This window comes from Mirounga angustirostris, unplaced genomic scaffold (assembly GCF_029215605.1).
Source record: "Mirounga angustirostris isolate CCGP_5_RB_7025 unplaced genomic scaffold, mMirAng1.0.hap1 SCAF_2, whole genome shotgun sequence".
Taxonomy (NCBI): domain Eukaryota; kingdom Metazoa; phylum Chordata; class Mammalia; order Carnivora; family Phocidae; genus Mirounga; species Mirounga angustirostris.
In genome coordinates, this window is record NW_026991710.1 from 122,502,855 (window position 1) to 122,517,863 (window position 15,009).

Here is a 15,009-nt window from a genome sequence, read left to right on the forward strand (position 1 = left end):
CTAGTTACTGTTATTATTTTTTAATCTTTTTCTGCTCCTATTGTCCCACTGTGTGTGTGTGTGTGTGTGTGTGTGTCCCACACTTGCATTATTGGGTTTTTTCCCCACCAAGAAGCTCCTCTCTGCATCTCGGTTTGGTGGTCTGCTGAAATAATTAGCCATTCTTTATAACTCATGTCAAATCCCATCTCTTCCACGAAGCCTTGCTCTACCACTCTCTCTGGAAGTGCTTTTTCCTTTGAATTGACTACAGGTTGGCTTACTGTCCACTGAGAGGACACTTAGTTATCAGACATATATCTAGTCTACAAACTCATGCAAGGTCAGAATCATCTCTTCTTTGTAGTCCTCAATGTGGTAACTTCCTCATACCGAAGGCTTAAGTAATACCGGTTGAATGTACAATACTGGTGGAAGAAGCTGCATTAGAGGTGAGCCTTTAAGAACAGGAAAGATGAACTAGGGCACAGAGACCAATTTAATGAGGATAGCCTAAGCAAGGAACAGAAATGAGAATGCATGAGGTTCCTCCAGGGAACGGCAAAGATTTTCCCCTTAATCTAAAGCTTAGACAGCATGAATGCTGTGGTTCACTTAGCCCCCCCAAAATGAACTTCATTCTACAGGAACCCTTGAAGATCTCTGATAAGAGCTATTAGGAATCTATTGTGATAAGAGACTATTATGAGAACTTTGAGTTATTGGAAGTAGTATGAAATGCATAAGAAAAATTCATTTTAGAAATGAAGATACTTGTAAGATATCCACTGCAACAGTCCAGGGAGAAAAGAGGCAACAAGAGCCTGAATTAGGGAAGTGGCTTTGGGAGCACAAAAAATACTACAGAGGCAGGACCAAGACATTTTAAAAATAATGATTCCAGTCTGAGTAACCATGTGGATGGTGATTCCATTAACAATAAAGAAATGAGAGAGAAAGAGGAAGTACTGGGGAAAAAATTTAATTCCATCTTGAGACTGAGGTCTTCTTAAGACAGGTGAAGATATCTAAATAGTTAGTGATAAATAGTGCTGGAACTCAGGAAAAACATTGGAATGGAAGGTCTAGGCTTGAAAATCATCAGCAGGAAGCTGCCAGCTCGAGCCAGCAGAATGGAGGAGGAGGCCACCCAAGCACATGATGCAAGCAGATGACACAAGGGCCATGGACAAACCCTTCGGGAATGTCTACAACCTGAGGGTGGCAGGAGCAAGATGGAATGGTCAGGAGACTGGAGAAACACTAGAATAGCATAGGGGCATAGAAGCCAAGTACGCAGCACGATTCGTCGTTTAGAAAACTAACAACCGTAAGAGCTACCGTACCACTTACCTTGTTGAAAAGAGGAAGGTTAAAAGCATAAAACTCAGCTGAATCGAAAATACTGAAAGAGAAAAGATCGAATCTAAATTAGGGGTATAAAAATATCTGTAGCGTAGTTACTGGTATGCTTAGTTTTATCTTCAACGTATGGGATAGCAAGTAGGAAAACAGACACACACTGCTAAACCAATAGAATCACTGAAGTTAGTGGGGCTGAACTTGTTCTTATGGAAGATATCCCCAGGCATCTGGTATGATGTCTACTACTCTGCAAATCTAAAACCCTCCTTGATTTGAGACTTGGCTATTTAATTTGTTCAATTTAGAAAGAGCTGGTTTATGCTATGGGTATTCACAGCAAATAGCATGACTGCAGTAGGCATCTAATACATATTTTGGAATAAGTCATGTTGATTTTAATAACAAAAGATTCTTAGGCATTATAATTACAAAGTTGTCTTTAGTATTACAGGATAAACGGAACAAAAGGCTGATACTTGATCCTTTCAGTTTACTTGCATTTCATAGTTTGCCACTTCTTAAACTGAAATGGTACTACCTTGGGTGTATTTTAATAGAAAAGATGATGTAAATATCCACCTTTTAACTAACTCAGCCAAATATTAAACTTTGAAAATGACAGTATTTAGTAAATAAATCCTACTTTGAACTCACAATAAAGGGTAAGATTAGCTCAAAGTTATAGTAAAATAAATTGGCAAAAAAGTGCTCAATCTAACATTTGAATGTGACAGATCCCATGGCTTCTTTCATCTGGCATCAACTATTATAAATCAAACATAAAAACCAAAGGACATTAAATCATAAATACATGACTGATGTCTTCTTAAAGAACAGACACACATGTTAAAGTCACTGAGCACATATAAGATGAAGCTCAGTATTCCTTTCTAATCAAATTAACATTCAAAATGAACTTAGGGGACACAAATTGCTACGCTTTGCTCCTGAGAAGACTGAGGGGATGGCAAGAACGTTCCCTCTTCCAACTTACTTATGAACAGTATGAGAATAAGGCTGAATTTATCCAGGTCAATATTTGGGTTAGAGAACGTGTCGCAGAAGGTGGTGTAGATGATCATGAGGAGCACGCTGCTGCTGACGGCACCAAAAGGCGGTTTCTTTCTTTCAAGCCAATCCTTGATGTGTCTTCGGACAATCTGAAATACAGAGATCAACAGGTTGCCTCTTTTCGGAGATGCAGAGAGTTGAGTCGGGCATCGCAAAGTGATTCTGACAGCAGAAAGACATAAAGGAGAGAGAATAATTTGGATGAAGGCCACAGTGGATTTCAAGGCTTCCCTGCCACACCACTCTTCTTCTGGGGGATTTAACATTTGTAGTTAACTTCCACTGGTGGCCATAATGAGAGTATATTTTCAACTGCATTCAAATCCATCCTTAATCATGCCAAATGCTCTTTGCTAGCTGTCACTGAGACGTGCCCATTAAGCCTCCCCGAAGTTTATCTCCTCTGCTGATCCTAATGGATGTGTGTAATTATCACAGTCCCCTTTGCCTCAATAGACAATTCCAAGTGCAACTTTGGGAATCTTAAAAATCTGACATCTTCAAGAATTTCAAGACAGTAGATAATCGAAAGTGATCCATGGAAGATATTAATATTTAAAATGCAAGCAAAGCACCAGAAGTTTTTAATTAAATTATAACTCATGCTTGAAAAGCAAAAGTGCATGTGTTGTGGGAGTTTAAATAATTCAAACTCTGAATATCTAGAGTTTTTGTGAATCCAAAGACAAATGCCATTTGCATGCTTTTAGAATTCTAGAATTAACACTTAAAAATGAATAAACCTGTCCTAACTCTCCTACAAAAGGATGAGTGAATGAAGTTATACAGCAATCCTCTCTTCTTTAAAAATCAAATCAGATATTTAAAATCAGGACAGGTTGATTTTGGTGATAACTTTTGCTTGGATATAAAAGTGAACCACTCTACTTAAAACCTTACACTTTTGAAAGAAGCCGAACAAACCCTGTAATAAGAACTGTGGTTGAGACATATTAAGTTTCGAGTCATTCATTATCCTGCATAATTGAACATGAGATTTCACAACAGGCTGAATTACCATGACCCATTAGCAATAATGAGGTCAGGGAACTTCTCCTGACAAGGCTGATGGGGTTCTGTCATCTTCTACTCTGTGGCTAAAAAGGTTTAATTCGCAATGGAGCATGCCTTCAGATACTCAAGAACAAAGTAAACTACTCTCAAGAGAACATTTGAACAAATGGCTATTAGATCAACTTCATCCATTCTCAAGGACTCAGTAAGTGAAACTCTAGTATTAATAAAGGAAATACTGGCAGAAAGCTGACAAGTTGGTACAAAGTACAGGAATAACACCTTGAAGGCTGGGTGGGCTGGGAATGAAAGAGAAACAGTGCTTTTTATATATGTAGACAAACAGTGGTTAAATATTTAAAAAAAAAAAAGACCTTGTAATTAAAATTACAGCTGGATTTATAAAAAAAACTTACGGTTTTTCTTTTTGTAGATGTGATCCCAAATCATAGTAATTTATTTTATTCATTTCTTTCTTTAAGGTTAAAATGAACTAAGGGATAGGGATGCCTGGCTGGCTCAGTCGGTAGAGCATGGGACTCTTGATCTCAGGGTTATGGGTTCAAGCGCCACGCTGGGCACAGAGATTACTTAAGAAAACTGCAGTAAGGTAGAGAAAAGTAAGAGCAGTTCTGCCACATAATGTTATTGGGCTGATGCATGAGAACACAAATTTTGGATAATAGTGCTTGAGGTACCCAGATGGCCCCATGTTCAGGTATGTCCCTGTGGGAGTAATTGCTTACTAGAAGGCTACAGAGAAACTTCATTTAAGAGGTTATTTCATAATCTATTATGTTTGGTAGCATAAAACTAGTAGTTGCCCAAATTTAAGACAACTCAACTCCTTAAGGAAATAAAATAAATGAAAGTTACACAGAGTTATTGAAATTGATGCTGTCCTCCAACCGTGTTTTAATATACAATGATTAAAGACACAAAAGTCCTTTCTCTGCAAATAGTTTATAGAATGTATGATACCAATTCCCAAAGTAGAGTGTCGTCTTCTACCACCAGTGACCCCACTGACAAAATAAACAGATAAATATGAATGAAGTATAACTGAAAGTCAAAGCCATTTTAAAAACCAAGACAAATCTCTAATCATCAATCTACTTTATAAGCTGCAATTTGACTTAGTTGACCTAATTACCTCTTTGTTCAGTACGAAGTACTCAGAGTCTCAGAGTATAGAATGACTCTTTCAATATGGCAGGAAACATGGACTCCTAAGTCCTGCATCCTCTTAGCCAAAATGTCTTTCTTCTAAACACATCAGTGTGTTAATGCTGGATACTTAATCTTGATAAAGAAAACAACTAGAAAGTTGGAAATTGGACAGACCCAAAAGCGAAGCAATAACCCGAGGGGAAAACAGATCATCTTTCACTGTTTTTAGTCTTGTAGTGATGTTTGTCTGTGTTTTCTAAGCAAACCCATTTTATAGCTTTGCCAGGCCCCATAGAGCTTTTCTATCTGCTTCTAAAATTAAATTCACAAAGCAGCTGCTTTTGCAACAGTGTAGCAAGAAAAGTGTTAAAATCTTTCATAAACTACTGGGTGAAGTCACATTGATATGCTTTAAAGATACGCTGTGGATATAAACGTCAGGAAACCTCATCTTCTCTTCATTCAGCCACTAACACTTCAATACAATCATCCTCCATTTGTCAAGAATCTATGTCATTTTAAAATTCTCCAAATTTCTTTGCCTTGTAGAAACATTTAATAACCTTATAGGAAACAAGCCTTTGCTGGCGATAGCAACCCAACCTGATACAGACGCCTCAGAATTCCCTCTTCAGGGGTGGTGGGGGGACAGTCAAGATGAGGTGGGAAAAAGCATCTTGATAAGGTGACCAGCTGTAGCTTTCTTCAGGATCTATACTAATTCATTTGCTCTCATAGCTCACAGAAAGTTAGGCATTCAACATTAGATGACAAATCCTCGTTGACTTGCTGTTCCCCATGGAGTGGGAAGGAAAAACATCTTCCTCAGGAAGCTCTTTATTGCCTCACTTTCTTCATTTTGATTTTCTCTATTTTAAATTAAACACCAGGAGAGCTTAGAAGGGAAACTTAGACTTGAATCCCAGTACTTTTAATAAGCTGAGCCACATATCAATTACTGTATGACCTCCACGCTGGAAACCTGAGAAAATATGTCTTAGGTGAGGAATGTTTATATACTGAGATAACTGAGAAATGTAATATCCATCATTTTAGTTTTCTCCAATTTTTTTCTGGGGCATTTTCTTGCTTTTTTCCCTTCTACTCTGTCTTTATATTTATAAATTGATTTTTGAGTGGGGATATGTGATGGATAATTTTTCATATTAAGTCTGAATTTTAAAGATTTATTTTTCTTCAAGGTGACTTCAGATTGTTTCTTCAAGTTTTATCTTCTATTCCACTGAATCCATATATTTTCATAAAGTGTTTGCTTTTTCTTTAATAGTCTGTTGAAATGTATAGCCAGGGATATGAAATCAAATCCAATGTATATAACACTTTTCTTTAAAAATATTTTTTATTAAATATTGAGTAGATTCAAAATAATATCCAAAAAGTATAAACAGTAAAAATACATGGGATACAGTAAACACCCATCATCTACTAAAGTATTACTTAAATTGTCTGCAGATATTATCCTGCTCAGTTTATAGTTTAAAACAAAGGCACAGAGAGCCCAAACAACTGGCATAAAATGTTAAAAAGTCATTGAGGAGGGGTGGGGGTATGAGCAAGGAATATGACCTCTACCTCCTGAGGCAACAGAGCATCATGGTTAAAGGTATGGCCTTTGGAGCTTCTTTTTTTGTAATCTTGCGCAAATCCTTAACTTTCCTGTGCCTCATCTGTAAAATGGATCCAGTAGTAGTCATAGGAAGATTAAGTTATTAAATAAATATAAAATGCTTTAGAACCAGGGCCTGTACATGGTGAATAATGGCTATTCTTATTTCCAAGTCCTGATTTGGTGATGTTTCTATCACACACTGTTTACCAGGATATCCCACGGCATGATGCAACAGCGCCTTTTCTCTCAGAGCACTTCAAGTGAAGCAATGAAAATAGTTCATATCAAATATAATTTTATAAATGCAAAATCTTGCCAGCATTAATAACATTATCTTCAGCTTTAGCTTAAGACTGTTTAATATGAAAAGCCAGCCTCAAAAATTTACAGAAAAAAGGTAGGGCTTAGCACGCTGTTTTTAAAAAAATGTTTTTCAAAGGTGGTAGAAGTTCTAGTTTGTTAACATTTATTCTTAAATCTCTCAATATAATGAGTGAAATAAGTAATTATCACAAGGATTTAGATGTATCGAAGGGTTTATCAGGAAAAAAAGAAATATTACAATAACACATGTTTTGTTTCTTTCTAGAACTGGCAGATGATGCAATCTCTCAGCCATCTATGGAAAGACTTACTTCACACCATCACAGCATCTTTGAGCTAGAAGACATGAGACTCATTGTTCTACAAATGAAGCAAGTGAGGGCTAGAAGTTGTATGTATAGTCAGGCAGTGGCAGAAATCAAACTAGACCCTACATCACATTGCAGCCAGTCAATAATGAGTCCAACCAGAAAGAAGTACTGTATGGGGAAAACACAGAAAAATAAAATAAAATGAACTCTCAGAAACATAAGTAAAAAATTAAATAATGAAGCTTTATTATGACTAGAAGATTAAGGAAAATATTTTCAACTCTTCCTTCCTGGTCTTTTTCTTCTCCTTCTAGTTCCCATTGTTTATTTAAAAGGTAATGATAAAATCCCCTTTTAAAAGATATACACACAAATCTAGAGAAATATTTATTTTCATAATGTGCCACCTCTAGTTACAATCGAGAGATGAGACTACCTTGCCTGGGCTCCTTCCCCTGAAGTAGTACATATGAGTACTTCTAACAAGGTCCTCAGAGATCACATAACAAAGTTTAGGTAGGTCGACTGATTACATACGAATACAGAGAGAAAAGAGCAGAAAAGGTCCCTGGTATCATAGAGCTTATATTCTCGTTTAAGAAGATAAATAGGAAAAATGACAAACAAATCAACAAGAGGAAGATCACGACCCTGAGTAGAGGTTTAAACTGGATGATATGACACTGACTATTGGGCAGCCACTGGAGGAGGGGTAAGGAAGGTCTTTCCGAGTAGGTGAAAGGTGAGGTGTTCCAAGCAGAAGGAACAGCTGGTACAAAGTTTTTAAGGCAGGATCAAAGCTGGCATGTTTGCGAAACAGAAGCAAAGTCAGGGAGACCCAAGTGCAATGGGCAAGTGGGAGAGTATTAGGGTAAGTAAAAGAGACCTGAAAATACAAGACAGGGTGAAATAATCTTCTAAGGAAGTACAGTAGGATTTCTAGGAAGTGTTAAGTGACATTTTAAATTTGGGGTCATAAATTTGAAACAAGATGAGACCAATTAGGTGTTTCTCTCTAGTAAAGCTGGAGATCTAGGTAAAATAGCTACTGGGGGGGGCTCCATGAGGGTAAATTTGAAGTTTTTTTCAGCCAATCTTTTTATACAGCTCACACCCTTTTTTTTTTTTTTTTTTTTTTTTGACAGAGAGAGAGACACAGGGAGAGAGGGAACACAAGCAGGGGGAATGGGAGAGGGAGAAGCCCCGCCGAGCAGGGAGCCGGATGCGGGGCTCGATCCCAGGACCCTGGGACCATGACCTGAGCTGAAGGCAGACGCTTAACGACTGAGCCACCCAGGCCCGCCTCACATCCTACTTTAGAGTAAACTACTAAATATACTAATCGTCTCTGCTTCTCAGAAGATCCCAGATCAATTATAATCGCTCCTGATGAATATTATGAATCAAGTACCATGCGAGAACTGGTATTTAGTCTAGAACGGGGGAGTCAGAGCAGGTCGACTGCACACCAGAGGGTATCTTTGTACTGAGTCTTAAGGAATGAGTAGGAGTTTGCTGGCAGGAAAGGCACAAACCTCAAACTGAAAGGCAGGGGGCAGTGAAGGGGCATGGCCAGGTGAGGGAGTGGTGCGCATGAGGCCTGGCACAGGAGGTGCCATTAGGAAGGGGATGGTGGGAGGTGACACTGAAGCAGCAGGGTGGGGCTAGACTGTGAAGGGCTTTGTGGGCCACACAAGGAATGGGCGGGGGTGGGGGGGCATTTTTAAGGGGAAGAACAACATTTGATTTTTCTTAGGGCTTTCCTGGAGGCAGTGAAGACATTGGCTAGGAATGAGAAGAGGCTCACAGCAGAGAGATTGGAAGTACAGTAATTTAGACGAGAGATGACTAAGTTGTGGCATCCTCTATGGCGGTGTGGATGAGGTCGCAGATACCAGATGTGAAGGACTTCTGCGGCAGAAACGGAGGCATTTAGTGATCGCCTGGATGTAAGGGAGTGAGGATGTACAGAAAAAGAGGAGGCAGGTGGTTTCTAAAGGTGGAGACATAGGGCTGTGATTATTAATTCCTAAGACTAGAATACAGGAGGTGGGCAGGTAGATGCAAATACGTTTTCCTCTTTGAAAAAAGCCATTAAAGGACTTTGGTACTGGAAGAATTTTTAAAACCACCTATATTACTTTTTGACTACCTTTACTATTTTATAATTTACCGTAATACTTCACTACTGGGCGAGCAATGATGAGCAATCTAACAATTCATTATTCTCTCTGGATACATATTCTTAATTACATAAATTATGTAACTATATATGTAACTAAGTGTACATATAACTATATATAAAAATATGTGTATATATCATTGAATAGTTTAGATAAAGGTATTTTTTTTTGTCCATTATGTTTGAAGCCAAACATTTATTATCAACAGAGATATTTCCAAGATACAATAAGAAAAGAATGTGTGAGCCTTCAGTTATATGGAATTATTTTCAGAACCAAGAAAATAAGTATGGGTTTAAACTAATAGTAGCCACAGCTTAAACTGTCTAGAGCTGAGAAAGGCAGGTAGGTTCTGTTATGCCTCTGTAAGACAGCATTTCCCTTACCGATCATAGAACTCACCCATTCATTCCCTCACTCACCCATTCCATACATTATTTATTGGGTGCCGATCATCTGGGTATGTAATGGTAAACAAAACAAATATGGTTCCTGTACTCATGAAGCTTACAGTCTAATGGGGGAGACAAACAGGTCACAAGCAAGCAAAAGGTAAGTATACATTGTAGCAAAGGACAAGAAAGGAATCAAGGTGCTACAATAAAGAACAACCAGGGAAACATACTTCAGATAGGTGGTTCAAAGAAGGTATACATTAAAGAGTCACATGAACAATGAGTTGGGGTGGGAGGGTAAATGGAAAGATACTCTAAACAGAAAAATCAAGCAGGAATTGAGAAAAGCCAGGGAGTCGAGAGTGTAGGAAAGTGGCAAAGAGGTTAGAGAGGCAAGGGACATAATGTTTAGCCAGAATACCTGATGTGAGCAGCACTGTAGGGGAAGTATTTTTCCAAGTATCATTTTACATTTAATTAAATGGTATTCTTTAAGTACCTTTAAATCCTTCCCTCTTATCCTAAATTTAGTCCATTTTCTAAGGATAACATTAAAATTAAAAAAAAAAAAACCATGGAGACATGTAGTGGATGCTGTGGTGTGCCACCTGGAATGAGGTGTTTATTCCCACATCTGCAGGGCATGTTGGTTATCCCAGAGATCCCAGCTGTGTTCCTCTTTGGGAATTGCTACTAAGACAGTAGACTCTCCCAAGGTCATACCTCTCATGGGGAGGTCAGTGCAAGAGTCTGTAAGACTGGTCTTCGGTGGGATGATTCTGAGGGAATCTGCAGCTAGAGGCCTTTGCTGGAACTACATTGTCCTGTACGTTCTCCCCATCCTACTTTTCTTACTCTCCCAAAGATGTTCACCCCAAGGGCACTCCTTGAGGAAACTTCCTGCATAGAAACCTCTGTCTCACACTCTCTTTCCCAGAGAACCAAGCCTAAGATGGTGTGTAAATATTATATGTATACACCTGTAATATGTACATAGACATAATTTTTTTTCTATTTAATATTTCAAAGAGTTGCTTCTCATTTAGTATTTACAGGGAATTTGAAAATGATGATGATAGACACTATAAAGCACTTACCTGTGTCAGGCTCTGTGATGACAAAAACTTTATCTGCACCCACATTTAAATTAATCTTCACAACAACTCTTTGATATAGGTGCTATTATTATACAATTTGGTGAATTATAACCCTGGAGCTAAGGAGATCAAATGACTTGCCCAAAGTCACACAGCAAATAAAAGGTAAAACTAAGAACTAGAGTCTAGTTGCTCTTTAACCAACGTCTGTGCTCTTAACCATCCTGATATACTATTTTCCTAAGACTCACTCATTTTAGCAGTACAATTCTGTGCTCCATTCCTGTGTTTTTAAATTTGTGTGTTATAATTCAATTACATGCTTATTAACTTGCTATAAGAATTTAAATATAAGAATTTCTCCCATTAGTCTAATTCAATAAGAATGATAAAGGAAACTAAATTTTCTAAGATCTAATTTTAAGAGCTAATAGAATTAAGTGTTTATTTTATTAATGACATGATCACAAATATGATCACAGCTGTTGAAGGGGTCCACGAAGAAGCCAGCCAACTAGATGCTTGTTCCCACCAACAGTCATAATGCTGAGACTTTATCAGAAGGAACAGAATAAGGAAATGATTTCCTAGGTATTTTTAAGCTACCTACATGGCCACGAAGTACAGATAATAAATTAAAAAATCAAGAATCTGTGCAGGCATCCCTATGTAAAGCTATCTGCAAAGCAGACTGATATTAAATAAAAAAATAAAAAGGTGGGAATATCAGGTGATGGATGAAACCTGGTGTTTCACAGTCAATTTTATGTTTTCTTTTAAATGTCTTTTTCTCTATCTTTTCTTTCAATTGTCCTGACATTATATCGGAATTCACAATTTGACTCACAAAAGAAAAAAAAAAAGAGCAGATGAAGTTGGAGACCTTACCTGTCCAATAATGAGAGGAACCACAACAGTCATAAAAAGCTGAGAAAAAATAGATGTAAAAGGCACAGAAGAGGACGAGCCAAGCTGCAAAGCAAGAAGGTAAGAGGAGTTAGAATTACTCTGAGTCAGTTATCAAATATTGCTGTTAATTAAATGATACAATATGTGAATTCTCTCACAGGCACCAAAAATTTGGTAGCTATATACAAAGAGCAAGTGAAGTTACTTCTTTTCTAAATTTAGCACCACACAGACTAAGGTACTTTACCATTTAATTTTTATGGGAAACTACCATTGAGGAAAAATGATAACTATGGCTTTGTAATTAACTTACATTGCTTATTATTAACTACATTTCTGCTAGTAAAGTTATTTATTCTGTGTTCATACTGTTCATAATCATATGGCGTGATATTTCACCTATACTCATAGTTTGTGTGCTTTTCTCTTTGTCCTGTCTGCAGATCCCTAAAACAAACAAGGGTGTCTCATCATTGTCTTCTCAAGATCATATTTTCCTTTATGCAAATGAAATAGTTTCTAACTTTTCTACTCCATCACAACAAAGGCAATGAATCTCATATACCTATAAAATTTATTCATACACAAAATCTAGGAAATGGGAATTCCTGAAACATCATTATTTTTCAACCTAAAATGTCAATATATCTCTTCTAAATGTGTATGTTTTGACACTGCTCATAAGTCCTATTTTTTCCTCCCTCCTCATTTTTTGGTTCGTTTTCACTAACAATTGCAATCTCAGCTTCATAAAGATTCTACTGCTGGGAGACAGGTAGTGTTTGCCTATAAACACAGCCCCATACTCAAGTTAGTCTCAACCACCAAGAATTGCAGGCTCCCTATTAACTTGTTAATGGCTTTCAAAACCTCCTTCTGGTTTTCAAACCTCTCTGGACAAACAATAGCCTGCTCCAGAGATGTTTATCTCTTTTAGGAGTCCCTTTTGCAGTCAGGTTCTTCCAAGTCATCAATAATGATCTCCCTGGAACTTGAAACTTACTTGCACCCTTCCCCTACAGACCAAACCTCAATTTTCATATTTACCTAAGTTTAATAAACTTGGAAATACCTTTTGGAAGACAATTTTTGTGAAAGACTTGAAGGTAGTGGTGAGGGAGGGCATTGTATGTTAAGTAAAACAAATGAAATCTTTAGATAAATGAAGTCAATAGTTCAGAATGAAATGATGTGGGATCAGTGTTTTCACTGATTTCCAATTCCTGCATGAGCCAGCTTACCAAAATCTTTTCTACACCCTGATGTATTTTATAAAGTTCTGCTCCCACCCTCAGCCCCATCCACAGCCCCTCAGTGCATCTACATGCACTCAAGATGCCAAGAATGTATGTCCTCCCCATCAGTGGCTTGCATTCACTTCATACTAGCTTTAGCACTGACCACTGGCTGTGAGTTTAACTCGTAAAAATTGTAGCCTCCAACTTTTTGCTCCATAACCAATATAAACTAAAGAAATGAAGAAGACAAACAGAAAAAGCGAAACTGTGAACAGAAATGTGAACACATAGGATTCCTGGTGTGTTAAATGCTAAATGGTTGTTAGATGTTTCTTTTTATGCAAAGCCTAAGTATTAAAAGCTAATAATCACACCCTATTTTAGAACAACAATGTCTTTGAAGTGTAAGGCATTTAACAAATACATGTTTCTTTCCACAAATAGTAACCCTAAGGATGCTCCTGAGGTAAGAACTAAAAATTTAAAAATGTATATTTTACAGAGAAATTGAGGCACAAATGAATAGACAAATAAAATTTAAAGAACAGAGTTTTCAAATTCAAAAACATTCAGCTCAATGCTCAATCCATAAGGTTCACAATGTTTTGGAGAGAGGCAATAGGATTCCGGGTGATAACCTTCAAGTAAAAGCTGTCAATTCCTGCCTGGAATCTCATGGGTAATCTCACATATTTCTGTCCTCCTCACCCCCCCCCCCCTTTTTAAAGATTTTATTTATTTGACAGAGAGAGAGACCGAGAGAGAGAGCACAAGCAGGGGGGCAGAGGGGCCACCCAGGTGCCCCTCTGTTTCCCTTTCTATCTCAACTCTACTGTTATTTAATGTGTCTTTAAGATGTTTTAATGAATAACCGTATCAAGCTATACTCCCTCTGTAAGCCCAATGCCTAACCTAATACCTGGCAGAGAGAATAAGTTTGCAGATAATAAGGCTGTGCACAAGGAACAAATGAAGTAATCTGTAAATATACTGAGCTAAAATGTGCCAAACTCTTATTCAAAATCATATCCCTATTTTTTTCTAAAGTTATAAAAATACAAAACTGAAGTATATTTTAAAAACCTCTTAGGGGGTGCCTGGGTGGTTCAGTTGGTTAAGCATCTGCCTTTGGCTCAGGTCATGATCCCAGGGTCCTGGGATAGAGTCCCACATTGGGCTCCCTGCTCAGTGGGGAGTCTGCTTCTCCCTCTCCCTCTGCCCCCCTGCTTGTGCTCTCTCTCTCCCTCTCAAATAAATAAATGAAATCTTTTAAAAAAGATCCTCTTACATTCAGGTGGTGTTATACAGTCACTTGGTATTATTTTTTCACTGCTTGTTTATCACTAGCAACACAATTAATTCTAATATGCACCTAGAAATAAAAGGCATCTAAACGTGATGAGAACCACGTAAAGGATATGTGTGTGTGTGTGCATGCCCGTGTGTGTAAGAAGCAGAGTGAGGGTGGCTATGCATGTTCTCTGCCCTCAGTTCTCCTCCATAGCCCTTCCCTAGCTCCTTAAAGCTGCTCTGGAGGGGAAGACCTAAAACTGAACAGAATCCTAACCCTGGAAGAGATTTGGAGTTCTATTCCCTCTTTTTAAAGATGTGAAAACTGAGGTCCAGGGAGAAATGACTTGTAATTAACACCTCTAATATTTGCATTATGATGTGAAATTGGCTTTGCTTCTCAAACATATTTAGGCAACTCTTTAGCCAAATCTACTCCGTGATAATAGTTCTCTTACACTGGAAGGCTTGGTTGTTTAACCAAAAAGTATTTTTTTTTTTTAAAGATTTTATTTATTTATTTGAGTGAGAGAATGAGATAGAGAGCATGAGAGGGGGGAGGGTCAGAGAGAGAGGCAGACTCCCTGCTGAGCAGGGAGCCCGACGTGGGACTCGATCCCGGGACTCCAGGAACATGACCTGAGCCGAAGGCAGTCGCTTAACCAACTGAGCCACCCAGGCGCCCTAACCAAAAAGTATTGTTGGAGAGCAATAACCCCAGAGATCAAATAGAAAAGTTAAAACATCATTTATTAAGTTAATTTGGGAGCTATTTTTAATCCCAAGTCTATCTAAAAGATTGCATTTGGGGATAAGAGAAGTAAAGGAAAATTCATGTCAACTTGGGTTTTAAAGTTTTTATCTATTTTAACTTCTCCATCCATCACACAATAGACCATTTGCATGTTCAATGTTTTTTTTTTTAATTTTTTATTTAAATTCAATTTAGTTAACATACAGTGTATTATTAGTTTCAGGGGCAGAATTTGGTGATTCCTCAGTTGCATATAACACCCAGCACTCATTACATCAA

At 37.8% G+C, this 15,009-nt stretch overlaps 1 protein-coding gene across 6 annotated transcripts in view; it reads right to left on the reverse strand.

Annotated features, from left to right (window-relative positions):
• SLC10A7 (solute carrier family 10 member 7) overlaps window positions 1–15,009 on the reverse strand; it is a 257,182-nt gene that overhangs the window by 37,182 nt on the left and 204,991 nt on the right. For 2 of the 6 annotated variants that reach the window (XM_045880336.3, XM_064585136.1), the window contains 3 exons: window positions 11,428–11,511; window positions 2,339–2,504; window positions 1,333–1,384 (listed from right to left, as the gene is read on the reverse strand). In XM_045880336.3, coding sequence (XP_045736292.1) covers window positions 1,333–1,384; window positions 2,339–2,504; window positions 11,428–11,511 — 302 coding nt within the window. Of the gene's footprint in view, window positions 1–1,332; window positions 1,385–2,338; window positions 2,505–11,427; window positions 11,512–15,009 lie in introns of those variants that run through there. The other 4 variants (XM_064585137.1, XM_054508718.2, XR_010409582.1 and 1 more) reach the window with 2 other exon arrangements.